The sequence below is a fragment of the Corythoichthys intestinalis genome, chromosome 17, assembly GCF_030265065.1.
Source record: "Corythoichthys intestinalis isolate RoL2023-P3 chromosome 17, ASM3026506v1, whole genome shotgun sequence".
Lineage (NCBI taxonomy): Eukaryota > Metazoa > Chordata > Actinopteri > Syngnathiformes > Syngnathidae > Corythoichthys > Corythoichthys intestinalis.
In genome coordinates, this window is record NC_080411.1 from 34624000 (window position 1) to 34651005 (window position 27006).

The following is a 27006-nucleotide window of genomic DNA, read 5'->3' on the forward strand; positions in this document are numbered from 1 at the left end:
TCTTATTGTTGTCTCCTTTTCACACTCCTTCTTGTATTCTGTAGTTCTTGTAATAAAGCTCCTCCTTGTCTCCCCGATGTATGATTTATTGCATGATTTTGCATGGAATTTCATATATGGAGTTCCGTATTAGCCCAAATATAAAACGGCCCTGATTATAAGACGACCCCCTCTTTCTCATGACTCAAGTTTGAAAAAAGACTTTTTGAACACCAAATTCATTTTTATACATAAAATAATTACAGTGCATCCGAAACAAATGATTATAACAATATGTATGAGAGAAAAAGCATGTTATTTTGCCTCATTCAAATCTTAATATCTGTACATTTAAATATGTAAACTAAAGTGCAATCACATTCGGAAATAAATGGCTTCTGGTTTTTGTGATTCTTATCAATCCCATACATCTAAAAGTAGTTAATTTTTCACCTGAATCAAGAAAAATCAAGATCTGGTCTTGAATTCAGAACATTTCTAACAAACAAGCTTAAGATTAAATATACTAGTTTATTGCTTAAAATAGGTTTTTTAAGCTTATTTTCAGCTAGCTATCTTTCTTATTTCGAGAAATGTGAGTGAAATTTACTTAAAGTAGGCCTGCACAATATATCATTCGAACATAGCAATCGCGATATGTGCATGCACAATATTCCTATCGCAGGATGTGCAATTGTTTTTTTTTTTTTTTTTTAATGTGTTTTTGAACACTGCTCACTTGCTGCTTCTATGAAGCAGAACAAACATTTCTGAGACGTGGCCTTCTGGATTTAATTCACAGACGAAGCCCCTTAGCCTGGAGTGAACTGTATTATATGAATTCAACGTGGTCATGGTGAGTCAACTAAAGTCTTCCTAAGCGAAGCTATTCAAGTCATCCGGTGAAAATTCTTCTAGTTTTAATATTGCAATATGTATCACAATATATAGCAAACCCCTCAAAAATCGCAATATAAGTTTTTTCCAATATCATTCAGCCCTAAATTGAAGCACTGGCAGATAATTTCACCCCTAACTTGAAGCACTGGCAGATAATTTTACTTATTTATAGTACATTTACACTGTAAACAAGAGAACTCAACAAGTTTTCGAGGTGTGTTTTTCAGTGTGTGAAGAAATGTCTACTGCATTATCTATATTCATAAATTTGGATGTGAGTCAAACTGTCAGCTAACGTCTTTTATTGAAATGCCTCTCCTTAGGAAACTGACTCTGAAATGAAAGTAAACCGGAGAAGTTGATAGAGAGAGGTAAGGGATCAATTTTTAAAAGAGACAAGAGTCCCATTACGAGCCGTGTGAGAAATTCATGACGCAAACACACTTTTATATTAGTTTGTCTATGAAATAGATAGCTTTCATAATATGCTGTAGAATAATACCATATGCTTGGAAAATAGGCGAGATGCCTCCTTTAACCGTTTCCAAGAAGAACTACATCTCGCATAATGCTTATCGGCAAAACAGCAATGATTACACCAGAATGTGTCCCCTTCTGTTGACGTATTTTTTTTTTCTAGTTGTACTACAAAAATATACATAGAGTTGCATAATGGTAACATTTGATTTTGAACGGGAGGTTGTAATTTGCACTGTTTTTTATTGAACTGGGTGGGTTTTACGGTGTGATTGGACTGGAGACTGTCGTTCCGATCCGGCAACCTGCGCTTGGGGTCCTGTGAAATTGTCAAGACCCCACAGGCTGGGTGATTTAATCCAACAGACACACACACGGAGTGGTCTGGCGTCTGACTGATTGTGACCTTGTGCCATGGTTCGGTCAAAGCTCAGCAAGCAACGAGGCGGACAAATGCCGGATTAGCGTACAAATGAACAATCTCGCTATTAAAGTGAGCTGTTTCCACGTAATCTAATGAGACAGGCAAGGTATGCCCAAACAAGAGATGACAGGACAAGAAAGTCCAACAAGAGAGAATGCCTGTTAGAAAGTGGAGAGACAGAGAGAGCGAGGATCAATTAGGACAGTATTTTTGGCATGCGGGTGGATGCCAGGGCAGAAGGGGACGCCTTTTCCATGACATCAGCATTTTGGACGCACATCAGTCAAGCCGGCAGACACACAAATCAATTTGAGCTGCATGGAATTGTTTCTCACTGTTGCAAGAATTCATGGCAGCTCGGAATATCTGACCGCTTAGAAATCCTCAAATCTTGTAGATCAGAAGCAACGTCACGGCCCAAAATAACAGTGACAGCATCTTGAAAATCAGCGGTCGAAAATCTATTGAGCAGATAGTTGAAGATTGTTGATTTTCTTCAACTATTTTATCTGCCTTGGCGAACAAACTGGGCTCCCGCTAGGAATCGGACTATGCTGCAATCCACCAGCAATACCTACTAACTTTTTTTGACAACAGTTTCAACTGGCCATCAGCTTATTACATTTTGGATGTGGATGAGGAATACGCTGGAAAGAAAAGAAAGAGGAAGCTTAAGGAAATGAAAACACTAGAGAGTTGATGTACTGCCGAGCAGAGAAAGAGTAAAAAAAGCTTGAATTTTTGAATCAGTTGTATTAACCACTTTTTTCATTAGCAAAACAACAGAGTCAAATATTTTTAACCCAGAGAGAGAGAGAGAGAGCGAGAGAGAGAGAGAGCGAGAGAGAGAGAGAGAGAGAGAGAGAGAGAGAGAGAGAGAGAGAGAGAGAGAGAGAGAGAGAGAGAGAGAGAGAGAGAGAGAGAGAGAGAGAGAGGTCAACTTCATTTAATAAAAAAACAAACAATATCTCATGGTTTAACCATTTTTTGTGTGTGGTTTTTTTAATCCAGATTTGGCACAGGCTGGAGAAAAAAATGGAAAACGAAACAAAACCAAACAACCATTATTATATAATTAAACACAAAAAATATGTGCAAACAGTGAAAAAATGCATAAAATCATGAGACATTTAAAAATAACAGTGCAAAAAAGGAAGACTGACCGAAAAAGAACTTGAGAACTAACAAAAAATAAATATAAAAACTAAAAAAAAAACTGCAACCTCAAAAAATGAAAATAAAATAAAAAACCAAAAAAAAAAAAAAAAAAAAAAAAAAAAATTAAACACACACTAACGCACATAAACCCATTCATATAACAGTTTAGACTCTCGTTTCAACACAACCTCCCATTCAAACTGTAAATTGTCATACAAGAGAGAGTGCTTTGAAATTGGATTTGGATTGTATTGAAAAACAACTCTTTGATTTGACAAAGAAAACTGATTCATTACAGTCTGCCTCATTCGGAGGCTTAGTCATTGACAATATATATCAGCAGTTTGCCCAAACGACAAATGTCAATCAGCAGCACTTTTCTTTATTTTAATGAACAGGACTTTTGTCTTATTTGTCTATTGAGGATGTCTTTTAATGTTTTATATGCAGAACATTTATTAAGAACTTTAACAAGTTTCATGTACTTAGAACTAAAGAAGCGCCGATACTGATACCAGTATCGGCAGGGGGGGCGATCGGCCAGAAATGGTGGTATCGGTATCAGCGAGTACCAACAAAGAGGGCACCGATACCATTTACCGGTCCAGTATTATAACACTTGACCGCAGCCTTTTTTTCTCCTGATGCTCACTACACTTGTTGTGTGATGACAAGTGATCACTTTGCATACCATGCAGCTATTGCTATTGGCCTACTCAATGACCAGTGAAAGCTGGCCAAGAGCCACTCTTAACCAATGCCGGGGCAGCTTTTTCATATGTAGGAAAAACAAACTACGGGAGGAAAATGTCGGTGGTCTGGGCATATTTTAGTCTGTAATCTCCGTCGAGTACAATAACTGCATTAAAGATTTGCGGTCTGAAAGTTTTGAGAGGGGGAGTTAAATCGGCCAGTTTCAATACCTCGAACCTGATAAAACATTTGAAGATGAAACGTGAACAAACACAAAAAGTTTGAGGCTACAACAGCAGCAACTGCTACCAAGAGAAAGGTCAGCTCACTTCGCCTACTTCACTTTTATTATTGTCTTTTACTGAAAGAAATGCCGCAGTCATTTGAGACCTGTTTCAAAAGTTGGGTTGCCACCTTTCAGAAATAGAAATAACAGGGTCCCCCCAGGATTGATAAATCTAAATTCAAGACTTTTAAGACCTTTTTTAATGCCATTTCAACTGAAAATTAATACTTTTCTCGCACCCATTATTTAGACAATATTGAATCGTATTAAAAAAATTAAGCACTGAACATCAAATTTAACCTCAATTACTAAGTGTGTTTGACAAAAGAATGCACATTTATTGAAGATACAATTAAAACAAAAAGTTTTATGCCACAGACCGGCCCTCTTTATGTCATGACCTACCTTATTAAAACATTGTAATAATAATCGTGCTGTCAAACGATTAATTTTTTAAAATCGCGACTAATCGCATGCTGCCAATAGTAAACTTAAAATGCATAAATTATATATTTCAATCTCTAAATACACCTATTAGCACAGGAGTTCATCAAATTTAAGCCTCATTAGAAACAAGAAAAGAGTTTTCCTTTACACTTGTAAAGATGAATCAAATATGAATTTTCCCCAAGTAACTTGTAAAAAGGGAGGCACAGAGGAAGAGGATGTCTACTGACAGTTCTGAGATTAAGGGCTCAAGCGCAGGTTCTGTGTGAAGTTACCATTTTATTTTTGGGGCACTAGCTATAATTTTATCTTATATTAGACTGACTTTTTAAAGAATGAGGAACCTTTTGCAGGTGTTTTGAATTACACATGTGGCAAGTGTGTACAAAACTGAAGCTTTTCATCATATATTTTTTTTTTTGGTTTGTGGAACATGCAAATTGACATACTCAATTTTGTTGGTTTAATCTACCAAAATAAAACAACTTTTACTTGATATTCACAATTTTGGGGGCATACTGTATATAGTTTAAATAAATAAAAAAAATAATGTAATGTATCATTACTTATGAGTGTTTTCATATTATTCATGACATAAATTTACCGCAATTAAATGTGAAAGATTGAATGATTGATTGAAAGAATAATTGAACTCACCAAAACGGCTGTCTCCCAGTGCACTTATACAGTTCAGACACCTGTGTATTTCAGGGTAGTTTACGCTCATCAATCCACCTCAGAGTGCAATGTTTTGGGTTAAAACTTATGTTTTGCCTGAGAACGTGGATTTCACCCCAATTCTCCGTCTTTGTGCCCAAAAATAGTGCCTGGAGCCTCCATGGTGGAAGTTTTAGTGGTGCTCTTATGAAAAATATTTCATTCTGCATGTTCATTTACGGATTATTGCTGTACTTTTATCCAAACATGCTCAAAATCAACGATAATGGGTCGCGCCAACAGCCAGACGGGTTCACGCTCGTCATGCTGCCTCAACGTGCCCCATTTCAGCCGTTAAAACCCAAAATTAAGTTTTTCCAGAATCAAGTCAACAGGATGATATTATGATACTCTTTCCCGCAGTGAGCTGGCGGCATTGCAGAATGAGAGGGAACTTGTTGCGGGGTATCGAATTTCAAACTACGGAATGCTAGAAGGGCCACAATTTATCGCGCAAAGCGGGGTTGCATGATGCCGTTAGTAAATAGTTTAACTGAAAACTTCGTTAAAAATGTGTATTACGACCGGCCCAAACGTCAGGCCGGCCCACCGGGAACTGCCCCGGTTCTCCCGATTAGCCACTCCGGGCCTGGTACTGTGCGATTGCCTGCTGATGTGACGTTGATGCTAACGGCGCGCGCGCACGAGGTGCAGTGCATCGTAAAAATTCTACGCGTCATCTTCGTTATGGATTAAAAAAAAAAAAAAAAAAAAAAACTCACGGATATAATTTAGGTTGCACTGAGATGTTCTTGAAAATTAAAACCACGGTGAAAAAATTCCAGACTTACGACAGCTAATTTAATACTTTTAATACCTTTAATAATGGAAAACTAAATTCAATGCCTTTTTAATACTTTTAATAACCCGCGGGTACCCTGAATAAGGGACGCCCCCCTCGCGCCCAAAGCCGTACAGGTGACAAAAAAAAGGGACATCCCCAAAACTCCTACAATGCATAGAAATGTAACGTATTTTTTCGGACTATAAGTCGCACCTGAGTATAAGTTGCACCAGGCATAAAATGCCCAATGAAGAGGAAAAAAACATGTAAATTGCATTTTTAGGGGAAATTTACTTGATAAAATCCAACACATAGAACAGATATGTAATCTTGAAAGGCAATTTAATATAAAAATACAATAGAGAACAACATGCTGAATAAGTGTACAGTATGATGTTTGCCTGGTATACCAGACTCACCGCTGTTCCAGCGATTGAGTCTGGCGACCGTCCTGCGGATCAAATTCCGAGGGCGGAGCAGGCCACAGCAAACAGACAGCGGAGTGGACCAATCAGCGACGGGCAGACGTGACGTTGTTAAAGCGACAAGTAATTAGCGTGAGCGGAGAATGGAGAAGTTTATTCAACATGGCTAGCGCGAGCCATGTTGACTGTTGTCAATGACTTGTTTCGATGTGTTTTTGGTAATTTAAAACTGGTTTTACCGCGGATTGGAACATATTCTCGGCTCTCCCGTTTGCCATCTGTGTTGTTGTAGACACGAATTTCGGCGCGCAAGAGTGACGTTACTCGTTAAGAACATGTCACGCAAATAAACAAATCTGATTGGACGACTGATTTTGTACCTTGCTCGAGAGGCCATTAATGGGCTGGGTCCCAGACTATTTCTCACAGTGTTTGAAAAATACGGGGAGAATAGTCTGGCTAGCATCAAATGAAAAAAAATTTTCATTTGCTGCCAGCCCTCCCATTTTGAATGGATTGGACGTTTATACTCATCAATGGCAGCCAGTGAGTTACTATCTTTCTACAATACTTTTGTATGGGTTTCTGAGGCCAGGGTTCCATAATGTGGTGGATTACATTTAATCCCATAGGGTGGGAAAACAAAAGGACACGAAACAGTTCACACAGGCCAACAAGAAGATGGATGGGGTGGTAAAGGAATTCCAACAAATAAACTGTCTGGTCTGGAGACTCACTTTCGTAGACAATTAGAAGCAGCTGAGGAGTAATCAGGATGATGTTGGGCAGTTTGCAGGAGATGAGGACATTGTCCAACAATGCACACAGTCAAAAACAACCGGGAGGTACAAATGCATCAATCACAATGATTCATAAGTCAAGAGGCCATCTGACTTGTGAAAATAAGGAATTGAGGGGCATATTGGGAGCTCTTCAGACAGAAAGCTTTGCTCAAATTCATTGCCAACAGAGGATTAGCGATCCAAATGTATTCCAATTGACTAAATTTAGAAACTTCATTCAGCAACAGTTGTTGATGGTATAGAAATTGTTTCTTTGTTGGCAATTATTTTCTGTATGGAACAGCTCCCTTGACAGAGAACTAAACGAAAATGTACTTTAACAGTTTCAGTAATTCCTGCGCAACTTTTTCGACAAGGCGGTGAATGGCAGAATTTACGGATGCTGGCAAATAGCAAGGTAATGTTCATCAATTGTTTGGTATCAATTAAGTCTCCTGATGTCAAAATCTGAGCAGTTTTATGAAGTGGATCGGAAATAGCAATTCTAATCTCACCAGGAAATGTATCGTTGATTTATGGATCAAGTTAAAAGTTCAAAAAGACCAAATTTAGTGTATTTGAACAGGTTATCTTGCAATTTTAAATTGACTGTGGTATTTCAGTAGTATTTCTGAGTAATGTGCTTTGTATTTACTGGCGACCAGTTCCGGGTGCAGGAAATGATAGAATAGCTATGCCAGAGGTGTGGGCCACATTCACTGACCAACTCACTTCAAATGGATTGCACATCTAGTCCGGTCAAAGGCAGCCAAACAGTTAACAAATATACAGGTCCTTCTCAAAGAATTGCATATTGTGATAGAGTTCATTATTTTCTTGTAATGTACTGATAAACATTAGACTTTCATATATTTTAGATTCATTACACCCAACTGAAGTAGTTCAAGCCTTTTATTGTTTTAATATTGATGATTTTGGCAAAAGAAAACCCAAAAATCCATATCTAAAAAATTAGCCTATTTCATCCGACCAATACAAAAAAAAGGTTTTTTAATACAAAAAAAGTCAACCTTCAATTAATTATATCAGCTAAGCACTCAATAAATGGTCGGGAATCCTTTTTGCAGAAATTACTGCTTCAATGCAGTGTGGCATGGAAGCAATCAGCCTGTGGCACTGCTGAGGTGTTATGGAGGCCCAGGATGCTTCGATAGCGGCCCTAAGCTCATCCGCAGTGTTGGGTCTGGTGTCTCTCAACTTCCTCTTCACAATATCCTACAGATTCTCTATGGCACAGGTGTCAAACAGATTCCAGAAAGGGCCTAGTGGGTGCTGGATTTTGTTCCAACCGATAACGTGCAGAGAGTTTAACCAATGAACTTCCTGCTGAAACAAGCAGCACCTGACAAAGTTTAACTGATTACACATGTAAAAGATCTAATTGGTGAAAAGGTGTCCTCTTCATTGGTTGGAAAGCAAACCTGCACCCACTAGGCCCTTTCTGGAATCGGTTTCAAAACCTGTGCTCTATGGGGTTCAGGTCAGGAGAGTTGGCAGGCCAACTGAGCACAGTAACGCCATGGTCAGTAAACCATTTACCATTGCTTTTGGCACTGTGAGCAGGTGCCAGGTCATGCTGAAAAATGAAATTTTCATCTCCATAAAGCTTTTCAGCAGATGGAAGCATTAAGTGCTCCAAAATCTCTTGATAGCTAGCTGCATTGACCCTGCCTTGGGCAGCATTTCCTGCCACACTTTTTCCTTCCCACAGACTTTGCACTGAGGTGCCTTGATACAGCACTCTGGGAATAGCCTATTCGCTCAGAAATTTCAAAACAAAGAAACTGTGGCACTGTCATAAATCATTGTATTTTGAGCATGTATGATGGAGGATGTAGAAACAAATGGTGAGTCAAATTTTATGTCGGATGTCAAAAAGATCGTGTGTCCAAGCGATCGTATGTCAAGGTACCACTGGACTGAATAATGAAAATAAAAGTTGTAAATCCTGTTAAAACTGAAAGTCCTAAAATAACAGGAAATTCTATTAAAAAATAAAAATAAAAAATAAAAGTAAATGTTGAAAATTAATCTACAAAATATATTACATTTTTTAACTAATGCATCATAAAAGGAAGGAGTTTATTTTTTCCTCCTTAATTTGTATTTTTATGTTTTCAAATTAAAACTCATATATAACTTAAATGTTTTATTTTCAAATTGATATTTTCAATTAAGTTTCTATATTTTCTTCTACAGTGGTTCCTCTACATATGAATTTAATTTGTTCCAGGACATGGTTGTATGTCGAGTGAGATTTTCACTTAAGAATACATTATAATTCGATTAATTCGTTCCACAGCCCAAAAACCTATGCTAAATCCTTAATAAATACTGCTGGTACAATTACATATAGCAAAACAAAGAGATAACTGTATAAATAAAAATCGGAGTAATAATTTTATAATAAAAATTATGGAACAAATCGGGTTCTAATGTGGCGGTTGTGTTTTGCATGCTGTTCCTGAACACATTGTGTGACTGACGACAGAGTGATAGAGGTGCAGAACAGTTTTTACTTTCTCTTTTCATGTTGTTGTTGGTGTCGGCTACGGCAGACAGTAGCCGTGTTGTGTTGCGCATGTTCTGAAATAAATTATTCAAAACCTGACAAGCTGGCGACTTCCTTGCTGATGTTACTACAATAATAATCGTCACCTTAACTTATAAAGACTGGCGAAATAAGGTTGGAAGAGGACCGTCGAGATCGTAGACATATTTCGGCCATATTGTCAAGCCAGTTCACTGACGCGCACACCACGCTCATATTTTTCTATCATTTCATCTCCACTTCACTTTCAATGCTAAGCGTCACTGGTAATTTTTTCCCACCGCCTTTACTAACGTTCTTGGGACCGATGTTGATTTCTCTCACAAGAAATTACGCAGTTCAGCCGTCTTGCGGTAAAACAATGAAATTGCAACACTGCCATAAATCTTCGTATTTCGAGCATGTCGTCATATATCGCGAATGACGAGTCAAATTTTACGTCGGGTGTCAAAAGTGTGTACGGGTGTATGTAGATGCAATCATATGTTGAGGTACCACTGCATTTCTTTTTATCATTTTTTATGTTTGATATTTTTATGCATATTAGCAGCTTAGGCATCAAAAAAAGAAAGTTCACTCATTTATGATTATTACACTGAAAATGGGGGTCTGACGGTGTTGGCTCCAGTACAAGAGAAAGCCAACTGCCACAGCAGCCGTGGTAATGATCAAATCTTAAGCCAACTCCAGTGGAGGTTTTATCAGGCGACTTGACGACAAGTGGGGTTGGCTGCAAACAGATGTGCCCCCAGAGGTGATTTCGACATCAATTCAACCCTTATCGCTCCAAAACAACTTTAAAAGAATGCATAACCAAAGATAACGGTGAAACAAAGTTTGACATTTGCCTTGTTTTAAAAGAAAAAAGTAGATTTCCTTAGATGAACCCATTGGTCATTCCCCAAATAGTCTTATCTACTAATAAAGCTTTTGGGAAAGCCATTATGACTGTAACTCATAGAACTGTGTTACTGTGCTCGTAAAATAAAGTGACAGAATAAAGGAAATGCTACAGAGTAGTTTATGTGTTTTAACAGTTACTTGTGTCAGTGTAATAAAAGATGTTTAGATATTTTTTCTTATGATCTAATTGTAAAACTTTGATGTCATTTAATAACTACAGTATGCCATATAGTATAACTGTCATTTGAGACATTGTTCTCACAGATTTAAGACATGGACCTGTTTTTTATGGGCAAGGGGCAAAGTTGAGCTTCTCAAAACAGACCAAGGCCAATAAACATTAGAATCATTTGTTCCAGTGAGAGCCACAACAACATGTGGGCCTAGTCTAAAACATGAGATTGACTTCTCTATCTGCAAAAAGACAGGAATAAAGGTGCCCTTAAGAAATAGATACCAAGTATGGGCAGTGACCACAGATGATCAAGCTAGCAAATGCAGGGAAACTAGTAGGAAGGTTGGGTGATTATGAGATCAAGATCGTAGACGATAAAAAAAAAATAAAAAAAAATAGAACTGAACAAAAAATGAGTTCAATCTTGCTGATCTGCTGTTACATATTTAATGGAACATACCATGCTGCTAATGGTAGACTTTGAACAATCCTTCAAGAAGAGTACTGTAACAACACTCACAGGCATATGCTCTTTGTACACTGCCAAAAAAGACAGTGGTATGAAAAAGTATCTGAACCGTTTGGAATTTCTTACATTTCTGCAAAAAAAAAAAAAAAAAAAAAAAAAAAAAAAAAAAAAACATGAAATGTGATCTGATCTTTGTCAAAATCACACAGATGATAAAACAGTGTCTGCTTTAACTAAAACCAACCAAACATTTATAAGTTTAATATTTTGATGAGGATAGCATGCAAAAAATTACAAAAGGGGGAAACCTTGATCCTTCTGCCCAAGGAGACTTAAAGTGCATGTGACACGAAAAAGCATGTTTATTTCATAATACACGCGGTATTTTATGCTCCTGAATGATATGGACGGCTTGGATGTGTGTGGAAGCGATCTCTATATTTATTTAGTTTTTTGAATCCCGCGCCATGAAAATGAGTGACTTCCGGCTTCGGTCTTGCATTGACGAGGAGGGCGCTGTGACTTGTACGGTAGAAGGCGTCCTCTTCACTATACAGCGTACTGTTGTGTATGAGGACGAAGGATTCAGCTGATTTTGCGGATTAATACGTTTATTTTTCGCATCACGCCAGCCAAACGGCTGCAGAAAAATCATTCTGTATGAGGGAGAGGCGTACGAGCCTTTTTGGAGTTTCAAAAGGTTCCCATTCACCGTGGATATTGGCTAAAACAAGCCCGACTACTGTGGGACCTTTGGACTTACGAGGAAACAAGTAAACATCTTCTTTAGTATTATGACAAATATTAATACAGCTATTACAAAGTAAACACTACAACATTTCATTAAATAAAGGACTACTTACGTTTGATCGTTGATAGGCATTTACAAAGCTCTCCTCATGCACATTAGCAGCACGTTAGCTGCACAACAACTGCAGCCACCCTCTTTCGGGGAACAAATTGTAAATTACTCTCCGCCGGGCGGTTTGCCGATCCACGAAGACAATCGACAACCTCGTCATGTCAAATAATCCAGGCTAGTTATGTGTGATTTTCCGCTTCGAAGACTTTGAAACATCACTCGGTTCGGGTTAGCATGTCAGCTAGCTGTCACGCCTTTTGGTTTGTTTACATTCTCTGAAGCCGGGGAAGGGAAATGACATATGTCCGATTTAGGTGTCATAAAATATCGTTCGGGAGGTGCGACAGTAAAGGTGAAGTCGACAATTTTGACCATTATGGAGTAATTTTGCCATGTCGTCCTGAATAAATGCATTTTTATTATTTCATATTCCATTTAGCACAAGACTGTTATTTGTCATGACCATGCCATTTATTTAGCAGTTGGGGAAAATACTTAGATAAAAAGAATATCCTGTAAAAATATTGAAGAGACAGAAACAATGACATTTTGCAGCTCTCTTCATCGCGTTTTCCTCGTTGTGAATAGTTCCCCCTCGACGGGCTGACTGGTCCTTCTCAAGCCATTTATATAGCTATTGGGGAAAAATACTTGGATAAAAATAATATCCTGTAAAAATGTTGGAGTAGAGAGACTGAAACAATGATATTTTGCGATTCTCTTCGTCACATTTTCCTCGTTCTGAATAATTCCCCCTCAATGGGCTGAATAGTAAAACTGATGAGCCCAGTCTACCACTGACATCATCCACCTGTTGGGGACGCTAAAGACCTATAATGGTAGGCGTGGCTAACCGGCAGACTAAAAGACTAATTTCTCGTCATCTGCGCTTTGCTAAATTGTTGTATATAGTCGAATCGTCTCAAAATAGGATTCTAATTCACATAATAATGCCATTTAAGACTTTTTTTCTCCTGTCGTATGCTCTTTAAAGAGCAACTGAAACCAATTTTTATCGAACAATTTAAGTCAGGTGTGTGCCCAATCACTGATGATTGGTTTAAAGATGCCCTGCCCTCTATAAAACACACACCTGGTATGAATTGTCTTGATGAGAAAAATTGTCTGATGTGCATCATGGCTCGGTCAAAATATTTGTCTGAAGACCTGCGATAAAGGATTGTTGGTTTGTATAAAGCTGGGAAAGGATACAAAACCATCTCTAAAATTCTGGATGTTCACCATTGGACAGTCAGAAAAGTTCTCTACAAATGGAGAGAGTTTGGCACTGTTGCTTCTCTCCCAAGGAGTTGCCGTCCACCAAAGATGACGCCAAAAGTTCAGCGCAAAATACTCTGAGAGGTAAAAAAAAAAAGAACCCTCAAGTGTCTGCTAAAGACTTACATAAATCACTGGCTCAGTCCAATATCTCTGTGCAAACATCAACTGTGTATAAGACGATGGCCAAGAATGGTGTTTATGTTTGCACTTGGACACTCCACAGAGGTTTTGGCAAAATATTTTGTGGACTGATAAAACCAAAGTTGAATTGTTTAGGAGTAACACACAAAGTCCTGTGCGGAGGAAAAATGGAACAGCTCACCAACATCAACACCTCATCCCCATCGTGAAGCATGGTGGAGGGAGCATCATGATTTGGGGCTGTTTTGCTACCTCGGGGCCTGAACAACTTGCAGTCATTAATGGAAGAATGAATTCAAAAGTTTATCAGGATGCTTTGCAGGAAAACCTGAGGCCGTCTGTCTGACAGTTGAAGCTAAAAAGAGGATAGATGCTGCAACAAGACAATGATCCAAAACACAGAAGTAAATCAACTTCAGAATGATTTCAGAAGAACAAAATACATGTTCTGGAGTAGCCAAGTCGAAGTCCAGACTTGAACCTCACTGAGATGCTGTGGCATGACCTAAAGACAGCGATTCACGCCAGATATCCCGGGAATCTGACAAAACTACAGCGGTTTTGTAGAGAAGAAGGGGGCAAGATTAGTCCTGATGGATGTGTCAGACTGATCTGCAGCTACAGGAAGCATCTGGTTGAAGTTATTGCTGCCAAACGGAGGCTCACAAAATATTACATGTGATGGTTCACTTACTTATTTTCCCCCTTCTGTCATTGTTTGCATACTATCCTCATTAAAATATGAAAATCTATGAATGTTTGGGTTCTTTTAGTTAAAGTACACACTCATCTGTGTGATTTTGACAAAGATCAGATCACATTTCATGGTGGTTTTATGCAGAAATGTGAGAAATTTCAAAAGGTTCTGATACTTTTTCATACCACTGTACATTAACCGTCGACTATAAGAAATGAAGAAAGCGTTTTTATGGATCTGGATATGTGTAATTATGCCTCCCTGCGTTCTAGAATGTCTGTTCTTGTTTTAGTATCTGGTGCACTTCATAGCGCGGTGCTCAAGCACGATTATTACTTTTGGAGTTTCTTGCGGTCATTCCTAAGTGCAAGAAACCCCAGATAGGAGGCAGACCAACCAGCCTATGTATTACTACCTCTGAATGGATGTGAGTCAAACTGATGTGTGTTCACTTTGCTCAGATGTTCCTCAGACATTTGCTTTGGCAAACCTGCGACCACTACAAAAAGTGTTGGAGATCTTCTGCGTCAATTTTCATAGCCAAATGTCTGCACGGCCTCCTGCAGCGCTCATGCTTTATTGTAATAATAATACCAGAGCGTTACAAAGTGACCCGATGTCCCTTTTTCTGTAATACAATAAGGTAGCAATTTCACTAAAATATCCGGATTGTGAAGATTTTTTTTTAAATAAATTTTTGAAGCTTAGGTTTCAAAAAGGCTTGGCTTAAAGTCGATGATATCAGAGACACCTTCCAGTTCTGTCTAAAATTTGGATTTGTTAAACATTTCAAGTGAGTTAACTGTAACTTAGCCAACAGTACCTTGATATTTTGCCCAATGACATATCATAGTAACGAACTGCTCAATACTTTTTTGACTTTTACTCAGGAAACGTGACTAATGCTTCGAGTTGCATCATGAAAATGACCACGCGGCAAAAATGAAATCAACCGAAACAGGGCGATTACTTTTTCCAGCCAAACTTGGCAAAGAGCAACCAACTTACTTGTAGAGACTGTCAGGCTCCAGGCACTTGAAGACGATGGAATAAAGAAGTGTGTGTGGATGTTCGCCGCTCCTTTTCCCGGGCACGACACAGGATGATCCCAAACCCGAAAAGAGATCGTCCAACAGGCTCAACACTTCACCTGGCAGGAAGATGACATCGGACAGAATCATAAGTGATGTTTAAGATTAAAAACATTTATTCGCTAATTAAAAAAAAAAAAAAAAAAAAGAATTTCTGGTGAAATTTCGACAGATCACTATAGGTTGCTTGTTTTCGTCAACAAAAATATTTTTGTGACATCATGATGGCGAGCTAAAAACATGGCTTGGGAGACTAGAACATAACGAGACATATGCCAGTTTTCGTCTGACGAGACAACAACGAAACAGAAATGCGATAGTTTCTGTCATATGTTCACAATGCGTGACATTTTCACATTGCAACTGGAATAACGTCAGCTTGCATCATAGCACTGTTTGGGTCGTGTCACTCATCTGAGATGTGCTGCACCTCTCCCTCACTCTCTTCACCGGTGTTTAGGATGTGTCTAAAGCTAGGCTGCGCTCCATTTTGCTTGTTTGGAAACATGGTAAGATTTGTTTTCTTATCTTGGCAAGAGAGAATATGCAATGCTGCTTTAGCCTTTACAGGTCTGTGCTGAGTGCTCATCAGACGCTAAATGTAACTCCTAGCATTAGCGTACCATTCACGTTAGCATTGGCTTCAGAATGGCGAGTGTCCTCTTAAAACACTAGCCAGTTTAAAGCAGAGCCACTTGGCTTTCCTGGTAAATCTAGAGGAAAGTCAGCAAAATGGCAATTAGCTCATCGACCACTTCAGCTGTTTTGTTTAGTAAATGAGCAATTACTGGGAAATACTGATTGCTTGCAACTTCAGGTAAGACTAATAATGGCATAAAAAAAAATCCCAGACTTCACAGTCTTAAACACAACATTTTTTTTTACATACAGTTTGTGGCTTCTAAATGGGTTTATTTGAAAATGATGTACTGCTTTTTTTTTGCTCAGTGCGTATTATAATCACCAAGTTGGTGTTGCCCTTGTAGACGCTACAATATGTGCTTGTCTGTCTATGTTCATTCAAAATTGTTGGAAACCTTTATTTATTTTTTAACTAAATCTTTTGAATTTTACAGACGAAAACATTTTGAGTATCCAGACTAAAACTAGACAAAATTTGAATAGATTTTGTCGACTTAAAGTAGATAAGGACGAACACATTTTGAAATGACTAAAATATGACTTAGGCTGGGTTCATACCGCAGGTCTTAATGCACAATTCCGATTTTTTTGTCATATCTGTTTTTTTTTGGCAAGCCCGTTCAGACTGCCTTTGTCCATTGAGCCCATTCAAGTATCACGCGTACGCACTAATTCGCAGTCTGAGATGCACAGAGCAAACTAACCTGCATCAAAACAAATGACTAAACATGCTGGCTCTACGTCATTCAGGGGTGATCATATTTTGATTTCCAAAAAGAGGACACAAATAATAGACCTAAATAATCCCAGTTTAGTTTTATATTTAAAGTTTATATGGATTGATAGCATGCACCTACTGTGCATGACAGACACACATACGGACAGTTTGCCCCTACTCTCGGCCGTGTAAGCAATCTTGGAATGTTGTTCATTTGGAGTAGAGGGAAAAACGAGCATTCTCACGCTTATCCTCAGCCCATTTTATTTTTATTATGACTGTTGTCAAGCCCGCCCCTTCCTCAAAAGCCGCGTTCAAGCTAGGCGCTAACGCTAATGCACATCTGCACCACTATCGTAGCGCCTTGTCTCTCTCGCTCTTTGCTGACGTAATTGCTGCACGAATTCCAATTTTGGGGGACTTGACAGTTCAGACCGCAGTCACATTCTGGAAAAATGTGGCCCAGATCAGATTTTAACCACATAGAAAGTGACCTAGATTGGATTTGAGATGGTCCACTTTTATGCAACTTTTACCGTTCAGACAGTCAAGTTAATGCCTCACTCGAGTCGTAAAAACATGAAAAAATTGGATTCGTGCATTAAGACCTGCGGTATGAACCTAGCCTAAGACTAATATGTATTTTCATCCAAAAGACTAAGTCTGAAATCACAATCATTAAAAGGCCTGTCAAAAACAACACACAATACTTGAGAATTTGTTCAATGGTTATTGTATGTAGTGCCCCATAATCCAACAAAAGTCATTTAAAATCGAAAAGTACAAGTTAACATTAATACTTTTTCTTGAGTATTTGTTCAATGGGGATTGTGTGCACTGCCCCATAATCCCCATTAATATTTTTTTCCATTTGTCTTGATAATGTTATGTCTTTTATGCTTTGCCATTTGGAATTGATCTTAAATTTGCTTGGGAATTTATGTTATTAACCAATGCTAGTGATGTTGTCTGCCTGTGTGTATCACACCCTTAGTTTTGTTATTACAGTATTTTAGAATAATGATATAATAGTAGAATATTAGAAAATTGATAGAATTATCCAAAGTAACCGTAGCAATTGATTTCTTGTGTTATCATTTTAACTTAAATGTGTGACTGTGCATCATGCTATACCCTATACATTTCTGTCGGTGGCTTTGAACCTTTTTTCATATTAAGACCAGTGACGTGCGGTGAGGTTCATGGTTGGTGAGGCACTAACTCCTTTAGTGTCAGATTTCCAAATATATAAACCAAAAAGGGTAGCTTATTCAATTGGCTACTGGTTATTTCATATCTCATCAGCATTCTTCACAAAACACACACACACGGTACATATCGATACGTAAAAGTAAGAAAATAACATGCATTTGCTCTACAACCTCTATGTGTTGGCCGTCGCAATTCTATAATTCATGCAACATAAATGAGAGCAAAGAGTGGTGTACAAAACCACAGAATTCAATTCTGACCTTCAGTGAAATATTCAGTTGTTTTTAAAACTTTTAATTCTGATACTTTAATCAATTTATTACAGATTTCTAAACAAAAAGTGTGAAAAGAAAAACAAAGAATATTTTATCTAAGTCCAAAATTTAGTTTTAAAATATTCTATTGTATTTTTCTTAGTCTAAGCTTTTTTTTTTTTCTTTTTTTTTTTTTTTTTTTTTTTTTTAAATAAGATTGAAATGAAAACTGTTTGTGGTCTTGCGCCTGTCCTTCACCACAAAAACCGCCATTACTTTGGAAGGGCATGGGTTTGGTCTCAACATTCGTAGGGACGATATAACAGCATAACCTGCATGTAGGTACACTTTTTGCTGGGGACGGGACATTAATAAGACCAAACAGATTAGATGAAGGCGGCAAAGGGCCACATTTCTCATGTATATGAACCTAATAAATTAATAGGCAAAATGATCAATGCAAAATAAATTCTTATCTACTGATAATAACTTTACGTGCATTGGTTCAGATGATACACTGTTCGATTCAAAACTTTGTTTTAAAAAATACTAAAGAAACATTTTGAAAACTTCCTGAATAAATGTCTGGTTTTTATTAGCAAACATAAACATAATGAAAATAATTCACCTAATAACGGTAGGGTCAATTCTATCCTAACAACATATGGAACTATTGAAAGATCTAAATTCTCTATATAACTGAACATTATATCATGCAAAAAAGGTAAGGTTGCTTAAAAGTTGGTGGGGACAATTTTAGCATCCTGAAAAGTTGGTAGTGTTATGTCCCTACCGTCCCTATGCAAACTTACGCCCTTTTTGTAAAAGTCCTCCTTATTTTCCTTTACTTTAAAAAATCTCTCCGCCTCAATGGAGAGGATTGCTTCAATTAGATCGTTCTGTGTTCTATTTGACAAGCCAGAAAACACAGTGGATGTGTCCAAATGTCTAGCTAACCTTTCATCTTTCTCAGCAAAACCATGTAATCGTTCTACATATATGCCACGTTTAGAAGAGCTTACACGCTCATCGTTACCACGAAATGTTAACTCCTGTTTAGCTAGGATGCAGGTTGCATTAATGAGGTCTTTCAAACTCTTTCGGTTTTCCTTTACCTTGGCATTGTGGATGCTACCGTTGAGCTTCCGCTTTTCGTCAAAGCCAAATCGATCCTTGAGCTTCCAAAAGTTTTTAAAGCAATCAGGCTTTGAATGTGAGTGGTCGAGCTCTCATGTTTGCTGAGGCTTCGTGGTAGTTTTTTAATGTCACAATATCTCGTGTTAGTCCAGACATTGGCACAAGTTGAGAAGAAAAGGCAGGGAAAGCAGCAAAGGCGATTTTTCGAAGGACAGCCACATAGCCAGTCTTTTCGGGTGTACCAGTCCGTTTGAAAAGCGCGAGCTATCTTCTGTCCCGTAGTTTGAAGCAAACCTTTTAGCTCCGGTGTTGTTAATCGCGTCCACTTTTGACAGAAAGTCCAGTTTCACGTACGCCCCCTTTCAGTGCGGCAGAGTACTATCTGCCGCAACCTGTGCCTTTTCACTGCGGTTTTATTTCCCATCAGCAAAACTAAATATGTCGCTAACAAACATTAAACTTTAAGGGTTAAAGACATTAGCCAGACTGTGGAAAATCAGGTCAAATAAACGTATCTGGAAACATTATAATGGCGACATGCAGATGTACGGCAACCAGCACGCTCCAATTCCATGTATCAACCCAGTTTGTTATGGATTGCGCATTCAGAGGTGAGGCTTTACTCGTTTCTGCCGCACCTCTCGTTTCATTTCTTTATTTGAACAGGAAATAGGCAAATTCAGCGATTTTGACTATAAAAAATGTTTGAAATGAGTTATACATAAAGAGCAATGGACAAATATTAATATAAATTTGATGCTATAATTATTTTTTTGTCATGATGACAGGTGAGGCTCTGCCTCACCTGCCTCCCCTGACCGCACGTCACTGAATTAAGACCCATTATTTCTTTGACATTTGAGTCACAGACTACCTAGCATTATGAGCGTTTCCTACCTTCCATTCCTACTTAATCTAGAAATGTTGATTACAGACAAATCCAAGTAGAGATTTGTAGACATCACTCGGTAGTGGTGACCGCCATTACTAGGGTATTTAACACAGCTCAGTAGCAGCCCAGCGTCATACAATGCAAACAGTAACTTTAGCTACAACGGTTGCCAACTCCCTGAAAATAAAAAAAAATATGGGACACCTTATTGGTCGAGCCGCCTGGCCTGATAAGCTTCACTTTTGATTTTTTTTTTTTTTTGTATGTGAAAAGTGCTTATTTATTCTTATTTTTAAAATTATTACAGTAAGTATAATGAAATAATTTTACTCAAACCTGAATTAGGTGCATTTTTGAGTGATAAAAGCACATCGAAAAACAAAAAATATTGGCAATGTAATTTTAATCCTTTTTTAAAAGTGCAAACCTAAACTGAGGTGTGTTCAAAGTCCCCTCGAAAATAGCAGTTTCCCAAATGAACACTCCAAATATAATGTGAAAATGCAAACAAAATTGACAGAACACAAAATTATAATACACATAGTGAAAATAAAGTACCGGTACACAGAGAAGAACAAGAAAACAAATGATCATTATTTTGAACATGCTTTTTTTTAAAGCTTCACCCAAACTTTTTATGTCCCACATTGTACAGTATGTTGTCTTCCGTAATCAAAATGACAACCCACAGTACCCTGAGCGGGATTGTCATTGTTCAGAAAATAGGAGAGGCAGGGGAATACGTTTCTCTATATATTCTTGAAAAGCACCATAACGGTATACATTTGTTCTCCAAATATAACACTATTTTTGTTTTTCATGACAATACAGGACAGAGCGTGTACCTTGATGCGTACTTTAACTCTAGCATTTGAAGGACAGTGTACTTCCGGTCATTTTGCTCTGATTAGTCCATAGTTATATTCGAAATATGTGTTGCACATTGCAATGTTACACATTGCCTTGTTGTAAATAATATTTTTCTTCATTATACCTTTCAAAATTGAAAGTTTTTTCCTTGTAGATCCTGGTGGTCCATTTAACCTCAACAGAGTTTCACAGAGGGATACACGCCTATCGGAAAACCCGGAAGAGGATATGACGTCATATGTATTACTCCAGAGATTTTTTTTGCAGGTCCGAGTTTAAAATCAAGAGGATAGAATGGGTGTTGAATGTAACACTGGAAACACATGGGGCCATTGAAATGTTTGAGAGAGTTTTTGTCAAATTTTGGCAAATTGTATGTTTGTTTCTTTTTTTTTTTTTTTTTTTTTTGCCAAAAACTGATAACTTTTATGCCTTTTAATTTTGTTGATGTTTTAATGTATGAATTATGTGGATTTGACAGAATAGTAGAATTTGCAAAATGTAACATTTTCAGTTTTTACAATTGGATATGAATGAGGCTTTTTTATGTCAAAAATACAAAAAAAACAAGCAAAAAAAAAAAAACTAGGGCTGTCAAACGATTACAATTTTTAATCGAGTTAATTACAGCTTAAAAATTAATTAATCGTAATTCAAACTATAAAATATGCCATATTTTTCTGTAAATTATTGTTGGAATGGAAAGATAAGACAAGACGATTATATACATTCAACATACTGTACATAAGTGCTGTATTTGTTTTTTTATAACAATAAATTAACAAGACGACATTAACATTAACATTCTGTTAAAGCGATTCATGGATAGAAAGACTTGTAGTTCTTAAAAGATAAATGTTTGTACACGTTATAGACATTTTATATTAAAACCCCTCTTAATGTTTTCGTTTTAATAAAATTTGTAAAATTTTCAATCAAAAAATAAACTAGTAGCTCGCCATTGTTGATGTCAATGATTACACAATGCTCATGGTGCTGAAACCCATAAAATCAGTCGCACCCAAGCGCCAGGAGAGGGCAACAAAACACCAAAAAAAAACACAAGTAACAAGTGGACATTACACTGTACTGTCATTTTAATCTGTTTGAGCGGGGCATGTGCGTTAAATGCGTCAATGTGTAATTAACGTGATTAATTAAAACATTAATTACCGCCCGTTAACGTGATAATTTTGACAGCCCTAAAAAAAACAAAAAACTGTTTTTGGTTTAACCGTGAATGTTAGAGGCAAAATCCAAAGAGAGTGTGTTTGCTGTAAGTACTCTACATAGTACGTATCTAGGCATTAATTGTTTTAATATATTTAAAAAATACATATACTGTATATACTGTGTATATAATACTTTAAATCTGTGCTTCTTTTAAAGGGTGGCAGATATTACATTAATTAATTAACTTTGTTGTTGGTGTTGTTGTTGAAATCCATATTGCAATTTTCCAGAACTCTTGCAAATGATGGAAAGGTGGGAGCAATCAAAACATTTGAAAAGCTGTGAAAAGGTTAGATTTCCAACTATTTCTACACACAGGCAAAGGGCAGCTTAGTTTGCATTTATAATACAAGTGCCAACTTGTAAATGCAAGACTAATCTGGCTGCAGACCACGAGGTAAGAAGAGAAGTTGAAGAAGGGATGGAAAATAACTCCAAGAATGAGTGATTTGACCTTTTTGTAGAAATAAACGTGAGTAATCTTAAGATTTTTCCAAAATCCATTCCCGTGCTGTTACTGTTTTGAAGGTTAACCCATTCTTATTCATATCTGAAATTGAATGTATTTTACCCGCTGCTTATTCAACTCTAAATGATTTTTTTTTTTTTTAAAAAAACAAAAACATCACTTGTTTTGGAAGTGAAATAAGACAAACGGTCAGTTTAAAAAATATATATATCGTAAAAGAAAAACAGCCACTTTTTGAGTGAAACTGAAAAAATGAGCAGATTTGGATAAACATTCTAGAAAAAAGAAGTGTGGTCTGTGCGCTGTGCCAAAAAAGTGGAAATTATGAATTTTATATGTTAGGGAGCATCCCCACAATAAACTCTTAACTCTTGAATTGCTTTGTCGCCATCGTACCTTTGATCTAAGCTCCCTTTTTCAAAAAATAGAGTAAGACAACTAAATCTAGCATGCACAAAAGCAGAGGAGATGAACAATATGAGAGTGAAGAAAGCATGAAAAGTATGTCAATGGCGCTGTGTGAAGCATAACTGTTATCAGTCAGTATTTTAATAGTTAGAACAATGCCTGTCTGCGTAAATAAAATCCACTCAGGATGGGCCTAAGTGAGTAGACGTCATTACCACACACTCTTGAACCATATAAACCCAATGAGAGGCCTACTGAGTCATGCTCCTCTTGCGTAAGCCTCTCCATGGCATCTGTTAATCTGGTTCTAGCAGGAAGTAGCTCATTGATGGTTTGGCTTTGCTTCTTCTGCTTTTATATACCATATATCATACATTTACTAAACACTGTATGAAACACTAAGAAAGAATATATATTAAAATGTCCTCTTTAGATGAATGAGAACAATCATATGCCATAACAGAGTAATATAATTTGTTGCTGTGCTGTGAACATTTCTATGATATTGCCTATTTTAACCTTGTGGTAACTTGCTAGACAGCTTCCCGCCTGTATTTTAAAATGAATTACACATCCATTAACGCAGTCAGCACTGTTCCTTTCGCTGTAATTTTGGTTTCAATTTACGATAAAACCCACCTTTCTTTGTGGTGTGACTGTACTGTCTCTTGCTGACTTTTCTGTGACTGTCGATGCATCTGTCAATTGTTATAGCCGCACCACAAATTGGTAGCAGATGCCATTCGGTGTGTGTAAATAACAAATGGAAATTAAATGCTTTTCTTTTTAATTTTGCGCTTGATGTTGGAGGAAAAAAATGGTTCTTTCCCAGGAACCCTCAATATATAGTAGGATCTATTGGGTGGGCTTCAAGTTTACATACTGACATGCATACATTTTCTATAGCACTTACAGTATTCCCTCTTGGGTGGGGGTTTATGTCAATAGATTTTGGCCTGTGTTGTTTGCCCAAACCAGTGTTGTTAATAACGACGTTAAGCCTGAGTTATGCTTCTGCATTGCAGTGAGGCGAAGCGACTACGGCGTCAATGAGCATTCGATAGTTCTGCGGCAAGGGAACGCGTTACTCTAATTCACCGCCAAGCCACTAGAGGGGTGTGGCGTTGTGTTTGTACAGTTTTGGGGGACTTGTCGACTTCCTCTAGTTTTCTTCTGGTTACACAGCAATGCCAACGGAGAAAAAAAAAAATAAATAAACAATGCCAACGGAAGTGGAACGCTCGAATGTGGATCTTCAGCTCATCAACATTGAACAACTAATGTTGATCATACAAATGTTGAGGCACAGGCGATGCAGAAGAAGGTTTCGGAGGTGGTCTGTCTGACTGTTGATGCCGCACGGAGACTTCTAGCCTCGGGTGGAAGCCAGCAAGCTGTGGCGGCTAGCTTCAACCTGTTGTCGAGCACTATGTGCAGTGTTTGCCCGAGGTTTTCAAAGCATTGTGGACAGCCCTCCAGCCCATTTTTTCTGCCATGTCCTACAACCAACCAGCTGGAAGCCACTGTAAATTTCTGGTGGCTATGGAACTTCCCAAACTGCGTTGGAAGCCTTGACGGTAAACACGTTGCCATAAAAGCACCGAGGCATTCTCAATCAATGATGATGTATCAAGTTTTTGAACTGTCGTTGAAAATTAAACATCAAAACAACTCTTTTGACACCAAAACTTGAAGTGTCAATTGTAAATAAGTCAGACTCACAGCAAACATATGTACACAATAAATGATGACGTGCACCAACCAAAAATACGACATAAAGTGATAAAAAACTGGCAGTTTTTGGCCGACTGTGTCATCACTTTGGGTGCCCATTCGCTTCCGAGCACACACATACTTGTCTCGGTGGTCTTCCATTTTTTTATGCAATCGCTGACCTTGCCATTTGGCAATCTTCGTAATGTCTTGATGAGACATTGTATAAGTTGTCGTACTTGCGCTTTGATGATACTCCCGTCAGCTTGGACCATTTTTGCGTGTAGCCAAACCTTGTTTGAAAATGGTGGTAACTTTGTGCTGAACCGGAAACAAAAGTCTGAGCGGACCAATCACAGTCCATTTGTGCCACATCACCACGCGTTGACAACGCATAACTCAAAGATTTTGTTGAGGTGCATGGCAGGCTACGGCGGAGGGTCGTAAATTGGGTCTGCCTTGCCGGCGCAGGTCTGCCGCAGAAGCATAACTCGGCCATTATAGTATAACGGCGTTACTAACGGTGTTATTTTTTTTCAGTGGTGAGTAATCTTATTATTTTTCTCATCTTTGCAACGCAGTTACCATTACTGAGGATATAAAGGCGTGCGTTACTATGTGTTACTACGTTGGTTGAATGATGTGAGAAAAGTCTGAGAGACACGGACTGATGGAGACGAGAGAGCAGAGTGGGAGTGGGGAGGAGGCAAGGGAGTTGTGACGCCGTTGCAAACGCGATGCTAGGTGGCTCTAATAATACCTGACTGTAACAGATAGCCTACAAACTAAGCCCACATGATGCTATGGTAGATGTAACATGTAGTGTATATAGAACGAGATGCGAAATGACAGACACGGCGGCGTTAGCGCATGTATAGAGAACTAGATGGGAAATTATAGACTCGCTGGCGTGAGTAAACAGCCGCCATCTTAAATCAGTAGAATTCTCAGGAAGGGTCTGTTGTAGAGAACCTTCCTAGCGAACCTAAGTAACTTTTTTATCCAAAATACTCCTAAATGGGCAAACTCTTGACTTTAATCTATCTTTAAATGATGAAACAGATTTAAAACTTACACATAAGCCTGTCGCAATATGCAATAATTCCATTTATCGCGTGATATATAAAAATGAAGGCGGTAATTTTTCCGCTGCGATTTATCGCCTCGCGTGCACGTGCGTGCGTGCGTGCGGCAGACGTGCTGTTAAAAGTTCGGATTCCTCGTTACCAACTGCGCAAAATGCATCTTCGTTCCAAGTCCGGCAAAAAGTAGCGCCGGAGCCAATCGTTCCCATTATATCCTGTTGTTCAACGTATACCGGCCGCATCAGTGCTCCGGAGTGACTGTGGACAATCTACAGCGCGCCGGTGTCGTTGACGTGTGGGCGCTCCCGTTAGGAGTGCCATTTCACGCGGGTGGCTGTTTTTCGGCACAACGCCGGATTTTTACAACGAAGTCCGCCAAAACATTGTTACCGACTAGGCTGCTACGAACAACCTCGCTTTGACAATAAACAGCTGAATGAAATTAAGAGCGCTGTGTCATATGCTGGTGTTGTGTAGTAATGAGCAGACGTGACTTCAGCGGCGCTTGTTAACTTTTTTAATGCGCGCACACACTAGATATCATGAAATGGCACACTAGATGTGCTTAACCCATGGCATTGGCTACGTGAGCACAGAGTGATTGTGGGTTGCGTAGTCCATTGAATTCTAAACTGTCATGACTGAATGGAAGTTAAGAAGGCCAAATCATTCCATACCAGTGACTACAGATAATGTTGCAAATATTGTTAATTCAGTACGTGACACAGATGGATTCGGACCACAAATAGGATGTCTTGCTCATGTAGTAAACCTAGCTGCTAAGAAAGCTGTAGCAATCAACAGTGTGCCTTGCTTCACTTTACAAACAGTAAAGATTGTTCTCAGCACTTTTGTACAAACATTTTTCAGATCAGTAAGAAGTAAGCACATACAGTAAATATTATGCACTAAAATGCATGTTTATATGATGGCAATTAAATTTTTGCTCGCTAGCAAAAAAAAAAAAAAAAAAAAAAAAAAAAAAAAAAAAAAAAAACCCGAAACAAAAAATATAATTGTTATTTTATTTTAAAGAGCATTAAATGTATTGAATCGGATCGAAAATTGTGACCCCCGTATCAAAAATCGTACCGAACCGTGACGTAACTG

The 27006-nt window shown here is 38.1% G+C and overlaps 1 protein-coding gene across 2 annotated transcripts in view; it reads right to left on the minus strand.

Moving 5' to 3' along the window:
- LOC130905518 (astrotactin-2-like) overlaps window positions 1-27006 on the minus strand; it is a 573899-nt gene that overhangs the window by 40647 nt on the left and 506246 nt on the right. For both annotated transcript variants that reach the window (XM_057819019.1, XM_057819018.1), the window contains exon 20: window positions 15181-15322. In XM_057819019.1, the coding sequence (XP_057675002.1) occupies window positions 15181-15322 (142 nt within the window). The remainder of the gene's footprint in view (window positions 1-15180; window positions 15323-27006) is intronic.